At 38.4% G+C, this 10,354-nt stretch overlaps 2 protein-coding genes across 2 annotated transcripts; one reads left to right on the top strand and one right to left on the bottom strand.

Annotated features, from left to right (window-relative positions):
- The first annotated feature begins 461 nt into the window (after positions 1-461).
- On the top strand, positions 462-4,639 carry LOC129293121 (two-component response regulator ARR2-like). The gene is made up of 6 exons (XM_054930924.1): positions 462-857; positions 1,360-1,512; positions 1,610-1,990; positions 2,507-2,583; positions 2,690-3,886; positions 3,991-4,639. Exons 1-6 carry the CDS (start codon positions 683-685, stop codon positions 4,060-4,062), a joined length of 2,055 nt encoding a protein of 684 aa, XP_054786899.1. The 5' UTR covers positions 462-682; the 3' UTR covers positions 4,063-4,639.
- Positions 4,640-6,402: 1,763 nt separating this feature from the next.
- Positions 6,403-9,262, bottom strand: LOC129292568 (COBRA-like protein 7). The gene is made up of 2 exons (XM_054930136.1): positions 8,523-9,262; positions 6,403-8,051 (listed from the first exon to the last, which is right to left on the bottom strand). The coding sequence occupies exons 1-2, from the start codon at positions 9,055-9,057 to the stop codon at positions 6,640-6,642; spliced, it is 1,947 nt and encodes a 648-aa protein (XP_054786111.1). The 5' UTR covers positions 9,058-9,262; the 3' UTR covers positions 6,403-6,639.
- Positions 9,263-10,354: the final 1,092 nt, after the last annotated feature.

Raw genomic sequence — 10,354 nt, 5'->3', positions numbered from 1 at the left:
AGGAAAAGCTGTGATAATGATAAATGAAACCAGGCTGACAACAGTAACAATATCTTGCAGTCATACGGAGATGTAAATTTGGATAACTGTCGGTGAAAATTAGATTCTGAATATGGCTTCAAAATAAAAATAATACTAATTCCATTAATATTTAATTTAAATAAAAATCTTTGAAATGCATAAATAGACCTCTTTCTGAGGTAAAAAAAGAAAAATCATTATCCCGGAGTATGAGCTGGATCCACTCTTTAAGGAGTGACTCAACTTTGAATATAATATTCAAAACAATTTAATAATAATCAATTTTTTTTTAGAAAAAGGATAAACTAGTCGAGAAATTCAGCGGGTGACAAGGACAAGGCAGGGGTGGACTTAATAATCTTTTTGTTATTTTATTTTTATTTATAAATTTTACAAATTATAAATTATAAATTATAAATCTTCCCCCCCCCCCCCTCTCTGTGAAAATCGAATTCCTTTTTCCCCATTTCTTCTTCTCCGATTCCTGCTTGCTTCTCCTCTCAGTGTATGTTCGTTGAATTTGGAACTGAGCGTCGTAGTCTTCATAGCTTCCCCACTTCCTCGCTGAATTCAACCATGTGAAATCACTTATCAGAATAGTTCTTTTTGGTTTCTTGATTTTTCTGTTTGTTGTTCTGCTTCTTTTCGGATCTTTGAAAGGATGAATCTGAGCAGCGGCAAGGGATCTATGTCAACGGTTAGCTCTAGTGCGGTTTCCAAGTCCGGTGACATAGTCTCCGACCAGTTTCCGGCGGGTCTCCGGGTACTGGTTGTGGACGATGATCCCACGTGCCTCATGATACTTGAAAAGATGCTTCGCACTTGCCTCTACGAAGGTGCTTGATGGGTTTCTTGTTCGGTTGAGATTTACTTCTTTGTTTTCCTGTTTTCTCTTTTGGCTCTTTGATTTTGTTTTGCCGATTCCACTGCTGAATTTATTACAAAAAGAAGTAGGACGACTAATTTTTGTTTTGCTCAACGTTCTTGTGCCAAAAGATGCTCGTTGGCGATCTTTTTCTTGCGTGTTGTTTCCGATTTTTAACTTCAACTCTGATTTCATGAACGAGTATGACACCACCCCGATTCATTATTTTTGAGATTCTTGTTGCCATCTTTCTATTGAAGTTTGCTTTTTTGAAGCTTTTGGCTTCGTTTTCTTGTGTTTTGTGTGCTATTCCTCTGCATCTTGAGATTTCAGATTTGTGTATTTCTGGGGGCTTTCGGAATTTTGGATGACAGACATATGCCGGATTTGTGTTTATTTTCTTCGTTTATTATTTTTTTTAAGCGTTGTGTTTTGAGGAGTAATATTGTGTTTGCCTTTTGAGTTCATTTCAGTTACGAAATGCAATCGAGCAGAGATTGCGCTGTCACTTCTTAGAGAGAACAAAAATGGGTTCGACATTGTTATAAGCGATGTTCATATGCCAGACATGGATGGCTTCAAACTCTTAGAGCACATTGGGTTAGAGATGGACCTTCCCGTTATTAGTAAGTATCTGCTGGGATCAGATAAGATCCGAGAACTGAATACATTGATATCGATACTCAGCTGCTCACATTAACTTCTTGTGTATTATATTTGCAGTGATGTCTGCAGATGATGGAAAGAACGTTGTTATGAAAGGCGTGACTCACGGTGCTTGTGATTACCTTATAAAACCTGTGCGCATCGAGGCTCTAAAGAATATATGGCAGCATGTGATTCGGAAGAGAAAGAATGAATGGAAGGATTTGGAGCAGTCAGGCAGTGCAGAAGAAGGAGATCAGAAACAAAAGCCAACTGATGAGGCGGATTACTCATCCTCTGCAAACGAAGGCAATTGGAGAAATACAAAGAAGAGGAGGGATGAGGATGAAGACGCCGAAGAGAGGGATGACTCATCCACGTTGAAGAAGCCACGAGTTGTTTGGTCAGTTGAGCTCCATCAACAGTTTGTGGCTGCTGTAAATCAGCTAGGAATTGATAGTATGCACTCTTCACCTATATCCTTGAATGGATTTGTTCATGCTCTTCCGTCTTTTCTGCCTTTCCTCGTAAACCCATCCGTCATTACAAATCAATGCTTCTGTATTTCTGGTGCATGATCCTTGGGCTCTACATGTCTATCGCTGAATTGTTAGACAAGAATCATGACTTAAGAAACTGTGAAAGCCCTAGCGCCAATATTTTTACTGCTTGAGTTGTCGGTATTCAATGGAAATATGTCGTGGCATCATCCCACCTATGCCTTTTAGATCCCTTACTAATAATTAGATCAGTCTTTTTTTTTTTTATTAGTCAGTATTTCTATGTAACTAAGAGTCTAAGATCCAATTTGAGTGTATCACTAGAAGTTCCCTTTATTTACAAGAAAGTTTTTCTTTCTCAGAACATTTTCTTGAACTATCCATGACAAGCTATGGACCTCTCTTGATGCTTGAATTTTCAGATTTATAATACATACACACATACTTACGTTTAACAAATTTGCTAAACATACAGAGGCTGTTCCTAAAAAAATTCTGGAACTGATGAATGTCCCTGGGCTCACCAGAGAAAATGTTGCAAGCCACCTCCAGGTATGGAAGTTTCGTGCCGTTTACAGAGGAATTAAGGATTTAATTTCTGACCACTACTCAATTTCTGAGAGCTAACTATTTTGTCCTTGCCTGGTTTTGGGTACAGAAATACCGCTTGTATCTTCGAAGGCTGAGTGGTGTTTCTCAACATCAGGGTAACTTGAGTAACTCTTTCATCAGCTCACAAGAGGCAACTTTTGGGGCAATTTCTTCACTCAATGGAACGGATCTTCAAACTCTTGCTGCTGCAGGTCAGCTTCCACCACAAAGTCTAGCAACATTTCAAGCAGCAGGATTAGGTAGATCAACTGCAAAAACTGCTATGCCTATGCCCCTAGTTGATCAAAGGAACCTTTTCAGTTTTGAAAACCCAAGATTAAGATTTGGAGAAGGGCAACAGCAATATGGGAGCAGTAGCAAACCGATGAACTTACTTCACGGTATCCCTACCAATATGGAGCCAAAGCAGCTGGCTTCTTTGCACCAATCTAATCAGTCCCTAGGGAGCTTGAATATGCGAGTCAATGCTTCTCCTTCCCAGAGCAGCCCCTTATTAATGCAGATGCCTCAATCACAACCAAGAGGTCATGTACTTAGTGAACATACTTTGTCTCATGTTCCCAGGCTCCCGACATCTATGGGGCAGTCTCCCGTATTGAATGGATCTCCCAGTAGTGTACTGGGAAGAAATGGTATTCCTGATAATATCAGAGGAGTTTCATATAATCCAGTTCCCCAAACCTCTTCAATGTTGAACTTTCCCCTGAACCAAACCACAGAAATGCCTGCAAGTAGTTTTCCTCTTGGAAGCGCTCCAGGTATGCCAAGTATCACATCAAAAGGAATATACCAAGATGGAGTTGCTTCAGGAATGAAAGGATCTTCTGGATTTGCTCCAAGTTATGATATCTTTAATGAACTGCACCAGCACAAGTCCCATGAATGGGAGGTACAAAACATGAGCCAGAGCCAGACATATGAGGCCTCTCAGCATGCAAATCCTTTGCAAGGCAACGTTGATGTCCCAACATCAGTTCTAGTCCATCAGGGTTTCTCTTCCAACCAACAGATTGGACAGAATAGAGATGCTGCTTCAGTTGGAAAAGCCATGTTCTCCCTGGGGGAAAGCATGGAGTCAGGCAATTTCCAGAATATTGGTCAACATCAGGGTTTCCAAAATCCGCTTCTTGCCAACAATTCTGTAAGGGTTAAGGCTGAAAGAACTCCTGATGCTAACTCTCAGACAAACCTCTTCCCAGAACACTATGGGCAGGAGGATCTGATGAGTGCACTTCTGAGACAGGTTGGTTGACATGGTTCTTGCCAGCCTCTTCTAATCCCTTTTTGTTGATGCGCTTCAATGCAGTTTTTGTTACACATGTATCAAAAGTCATGTATTTCTTGCAGCAAGAAGGCATTGGACCTACAGAGAATGAGTTTGATTTCGATGGATATTCCATGGACAACATCCCTGTCTAGAGCAGATGCTGCCAGTTCTCTTTCAGATTGCAGTTGTCAATGTAAATAGTGTCTGTTACATATGGACTTCATTACTCTGCAACTAGTTAGTTCAGATCTGAGTTTAGATTGTCCGAGGAACAGAATCTGGTCGTATCACAAATTCGAACTTCTGGGAGTAGCATACTATCACGGTTTAGTCTGCATGCTCAGAATTGTTTGTTGTGATGCATCAACTACATGTATGCAAAAGGCATGCATATCCAATTTTTGACTGGATGTGATAGGAAAATTCCTAGCAAGCTTCTAATTTGAGGTTGTTCATGGAAATATGTTTGGTTTAAGCCGGGGATTCCGAAAGGTTTTAAACACATGCAGACTCGTAGGAGCAGTTCTAACATGAATAACAATCTATGTTGATCTTGCCCTTTGTTTCGCTCTCCACTTTATTCTCTTCAATTGAAGCAAATGAATGCTGTAAGAATGTAAATATCTCATTTGGTTGTTCAAGACATTCGTCCTGGCTATTCTTTCAAGGTTGTCTCTGTACTTAGATATTGCTTTTGATTGATAAAGCTTTTGGTGATTTGCCCTTTTCTTTGCATAATTATTATGTCATGCAGTGCATGTACTTGAACATGATTAAACATCCAGGTGGTATCTATCATATATGGTCGTCGCCATGCAAGATAGTGATTATGGGGCTGGCTATGCGGTGCACTCATTTCCTCTTTCCCATTCTACGAGAAACTTAGATCTTCGAGAATAGACTTCGACATTATATATGTGTGTATTTTTTTTAGAGTTGAATCTGTGTGACAATTAGTCTATGCAGCTTTTGTTCTCTGTTCTTGGTTTCACGCAGTGCATTGGATGGACGTTTTGAGGTTGAGGAATATATTCCTTGTCTTTTTGGTCGGAATATTCTTGTGGTTACCTTCAACGTAAGAATATATAGATAATGGGATTGATAAAGAACTTGTCAAAGGCATTTACACTTTAGTAGTGGTGCCAACGTCACGAGGCACGTGTATAAAAAGGGGGAGCGAGGGACTGTCCTCGGAATTGATGCCCCCTTAAATTATTAATCTAACTTGAAAATTGAGCTCCCTTTCCATGCAGCGCTCTTTTATTTATTTGATTTATATCGAATATTTAACTCTCCACTTTCACTCATCATTTTATCAGTTGCTTGTCAATTTTATTGGATAAGCTATATTTTAATTCTAGATTGATATTGATTCTTGAATGCTAGACATTCATTAATTTGAAATTCAATTAATTAAACGTGACTGTGAATAGTAATAGTTATTGATTATTGAATCCATACCTCTAGGAGTTGGAGAATCATTGTTCTCAGGCCGAAGTAAATTTTATTGCTTGTGACAAAATACAAACTGGGAAATCAGTGAGTTCTAGCAGGCCTCTTAACTAATTCTTTATCTATCACTTCTTAAAAATGACTGATGCAAAAAGAACGATTAGGGGAAAAAAGGTTTCAATTTGATGCGTTTATTCCTTACCATAATAATTGGAGGGACAATCATTTTTGTTTGATTTTAAAATGGGTTAAGGTGTATTTTTATTTTTGAACTATTTTTCAAGGAACACTCAATATTTTAAATTATTTATTATAGCAATTTCGCCTTTAAAGTAATTAAAATATGTTTGTTTTTAATGTTAAATACCTCAATGTTGATCATTGAAAATGTTTAATAGGACTTAAGTTTGACAAAAATGCCACTTGTTATGCCAAATGGATTCAAATTAAGATATATTTTTATTATGTTTTTAATTATTTTAGAGATAAAATTGCTATGAAGCAAGTTTAGAATATTGGGAGTTTTTTTAGAGAATAGTTTAAGAGTTAAAAATGAAACTTAATCCTTTCAGAATTTAGGAGTTTTTAAAAGGACAAAAAAAAAAAAAAACGTATGAGTCCAAGTTGGCTTCCCATGGTTCACCCTAACTCATTTTTGTATTTTTTAATATTTTTGGGACAAACAATTAAATATTATGTTCCCCCACTTAAAATGTAATAAATCTTTACCCCTCAATCCAACTATCACTATTAGGTTACTGCTAAGATATTTTTAATGAAAATAACAACTATTGTCCCAAAAAAAAAATATAGACAACAAAAAAGAACTAACAATGTCAATGGAAAATTTTAAAAGCAAATTCAAGTACTACACATTGTCATTCCATTATAATTCCTTCCAAAAGAGCAAAAACGCTGGCATCATTTCACTTATAATAGGAAAATTAAAATTATTTATACCCGTGAAGTGTTTAAATGTAAATCTGGCCGATCATCAAATCAGCATTAGTCAGAGAACGGTAGTAAAATGGCATTAATCATTACAGAAACGAATCAAGATAAGAGAAAGAAAAGCACAATTAAACTACAGAAGACAGGAAGAACATAATATACTTCTATCGCGTGTCTGACACAAGTCTACATTCTTCTGAACTATGCTCAGCAAAGAATCATACCAACAATCTTTATTAAAAAAAAAAAAAAAGAATCATACCAACAGAATTGAATTAGATATACAGCATGAATGTTACGACAACAACAGCAAGAGATGAACTTCTCTACTGAAACTGCATCAAGATGATGAACAGTGATAGTGATAGTGTTAAGAACAAAGAAAACTCCTTCTTGAAACCACTGCTTGGAAATACAGAAGGAAGAGAGCATTCCTCCCCATTGAAGAAGACTTTAGTGGGAAACCCATCTCCACCAACCACATTGATTCCAGGAGTAGATTTCTTTGTAAAAGAGATTACTGACTGTTGTTTTCCAGGAATCCTAGGATCCTCCTTAGGGTCATCTCCATCTGTTTCTGCCAGAAGGTAGTTATTTTCTGCAGGACCCTGCATCATTATAGTGTTACTCACTCCCTCCAAGGCAGTTGCATTGAACGAGTACATCTTCTCAAAACCTGAAGCTGCTTTGTTCATTTCCACCGCAGCAAACCAATCTGCAAAAGCAGTCTCACCCCAGTTGAACAGTGTGATCCTTGCGCTCCAACCTTTAGAGTAATCTGTGAGCACATGCCAATTGATGGTCACTCCACAGTTATCACCACAAGGCATTGGGTTTGGCACTGTGAAATGCTTCAGATCAGCCCAAGAAACAGCCAAGGCACTCCGATTCTCAAATGGAACTAGAAGTGCCTCTGCTGGAAGCAACATAGCTGGTGTATTTGTACTACATGTTCTTCCTGTGTTGCCCGTGCATCCACATGCACATGTCTGGCAAGGAATGACAGATTCATTGTAATAAGCAGAAAACGAGACACAGCATTTTCTTGCAGTCCCATTGTCCTTTGTTATATTGCACACAACCTGCCAGCTTGCAATTGCAGATTTGTTGGAAGGTAAGCCTGTGGGATCTGGGTTTTCGCTTGGACTCACACGAATTGGAGGACCACATTTGTAGTCAGGATTGAGTGTGCCACTTATCTTCCAGTTCTGTGGTGGAGTGAGGACGGAGCGGTTAAGGTCTGGTGGCATCTTGTAGACCTGCATTTGGAACCTTGAAGATGACTTACTTGGGTCCATGGATGGAGGCAAGATAGTTCCATTCCTGCAGCAAAATGGGATTTTTCCAAGGTCAGAATCATTGAACCTTGTGGGAGGGAGATCAACTATCGTTGGACTTTTTTCACAACTCAACACATTGGAAAAGTCAAGTTCTTGGTAGTGTCCACCTTGTGAGCCAAAGATACAATCAGAAGTGTCCACAACAGAAGGATAAGCACCTTTCATTGCATAGATAAATTCTTGCCTCATCCAGTCCCAGCTTAATCTCCAGTTATCAAGACGTCCAAGAGGATTATGGTTTGAGATTGTAACCTCAGCCCAGTAATTGGATTCATAAGTACTGGTCACATCATACATAATTGAAAGATCACCATTCTGGCGAGGTAAAAGCTCTTGGTCTGTGGTGATGCTTGTTTTGAAATTGGAATCTCTAGTGCAACAGACATGAGTCTCATTCCCTGAAAACCAAACACATGTTCTTCAACACTCAGTCCACAGCCTAGCATACTTTTTTCAAAACTTTGCAATTACAGATGATTACTTCTACAGCTCTACAATATTAGCCAAAATGTCTTAGAATTAACTATTTACAATTCAATATTATGAGATAAATTTGGGGAACTATAGGCCCTGGATATAAGTAAGCTAGAAACAAAGAAAAAGATATCTGGTTTCTACTTCTATACGTGTCAAACTCTAAAGCTCCGATTTTGAAGCATAAGTCCTTCATCGCTATCATCCAATTTTGCAAACAGCGATCGTATTCTTTTCAAGAACAGGAGGGTCTAGGCTCTAAAAGACAAAACAGAGCTATACAAGGATTTTCATCTCAAGTCAAAAAGGGAGCCGAAAGTGCAGAGAACCTCAAATAAAGGCGCATTAGAATAGTATATGAGAATAAAGTCCAACGAAGCAAAAATAGATGATACCTTGGCCAGTGGACTTGGGACAAACAAACCCATCATTGGCGAGAGTGATGTTCGACGGCAGCGGCACCGTCGGCGGGGCCACACCGTACTGTGTCCCCACTAAGTTGACCTGAATTTTCATCTGCGTCAAGTCCCCGGCAGTCTCCGCCGCCGTCTTGAGGTCGGTCGTGGGGAACCCCGCAAGAACAGTGCCGTTTCCGACGTTGGCAGGTAAGCTGGTGCCATCAGCAAGCACTGCGTTCGATGCAGAGACCAAATATTCGTCGTGCTGAAACCCCACAAAAACCTTCCAGGACTTAAGCTCGTCGAGCCCATTGTTTAGCACCGTGAGAGTAGACTCGAACCGGTGCGGCTGCTCGCCGGAATCGGAGACGTTGGGAGGCAGCTCTCTTCCGCCGGTGTAGACGTAGGACAAGAATATTCCGTTGCAGGAATCGGCGGACTGAGCCAAAGAAATGGAAGGCGTTATGATGAAGAAGATGATAAAGACGGCGACTATGAAGACGATGCAGGGAAAACGGAAGTGTGAAGCCATGTATAGTTGGGGTTTGAAAATCGAAATTTGAAGAAGAGAGAAGCTATGGTGCTGAGAAACGGGAAGATGATAAACTAATTAATGTAAGATTGATTGGTTTTAGGCTTTTGTTGAGAGGTCGTCTTTTGAGTGATTCAAAATGTGGTCTCCTGAAACGTTCCATGGGATTGCATGAAATGAAAGGGTCTTCTTCAACAGCTCTCTACCTGCTTTAATTTGAATTGGTCAATATCCAGGGACGCAGCTCTTGACCTTGTTTGTGTACTTGTTCTTTGTCCTTTTCAAATTTCAATTGCCATTTGCCGATGACGTCGAGAATGCACTATCCAATTTAATGCCCATGTTTTAAATTCAGTCCTTTTCTTTTGCAATTATTTGATATTTTCTATAATAATATTAAAGTTAAGCATTATATGGGGAGTTATAATAGTTTTTTTTTTAATTTAAATATAGTCATAATCTAATTGACATGTGTTCATCTTTTTTGTTTTTGCCCAACATTGACGTGTTCATCTTAATTCTTACTGAAATGAGTTATAATCGCTTAAATACTTCATAAGTTTGATGCAATATACAATTTTCAAAAAATTATCTTATTTATGTTTTGATTCAACTCGAATCCATATTAATCATAATTAAATATGTCTTTGAATAACAAGTGATAATATCCTTTTCATTATATTCAGCTACTATAGGTAAATTTAGCCTTTTATTTTTTTTTTAAATTTATTTATGAATAACATGATCTGTCAAAGTTTCCATGTTATATGTGAATATATAAATTCTCTAAAGTTCATTTGTTAATATAAATGGAAGGTTAAGGTTCAAACATGTCTTCTAATGAATAAACTCGTGAATTGAATTTGTCCAAATAATATTTTTTAAAACAGTAGTAATGCTTAGGCAAGCTTAATAAATCAAACGGAGAAAAATAGCACTAGCTGTGAGGAAAATTTGCGGAAGCAACATTGTTTTAGGAGAAAATATCAGCTAGGCTATTATAGACCATGAACTAATGCTCATATAGTCATATAGTCTCGTGTTCACCAATACAAATGAAGTAAAATAGAATTCACATGGACCGACAAACTCTGGCTTCTTAGTCTCAGCATGAGTTTGGAAATAATATTATGGAGGTAGGTGTGAGCTTGGTTACCCTACTTCATGTGGTATTCGATTTTTTCCCCGAGAAAGCCCATGTTGGGTTTGGATTGGACTCTGTAGGCCCAAAAACATAACGGGATTAGACGATTTAAGGCCCAATGAATTCCAGAGCATTATATGAGGCCCATTGTCT

This window comes from Prosopis cineraria, unplaced genomic scaffold (genome assembly GCF_029017545.1).
Source record: "Prosopis cineraria cultivar Desert tree isolate PC_DT_omini unplaced genomic scaffold, ASM2901754v1 PC14, whole genome shotgun sequence".
Classification (NCBI taxonomy): domain Eukaryota; kingdom Viridiplantae; phylum Streptophyta; class Magnoliopsida; order Fabales; family Fabaceae; genus Prosopis; species Prosopis cineraria.
The sequence above is the reverse complement of the archived record's forward strand: the minus strand, read 5'-3'. Positions and strand labels throughout refer to the sequence as shown.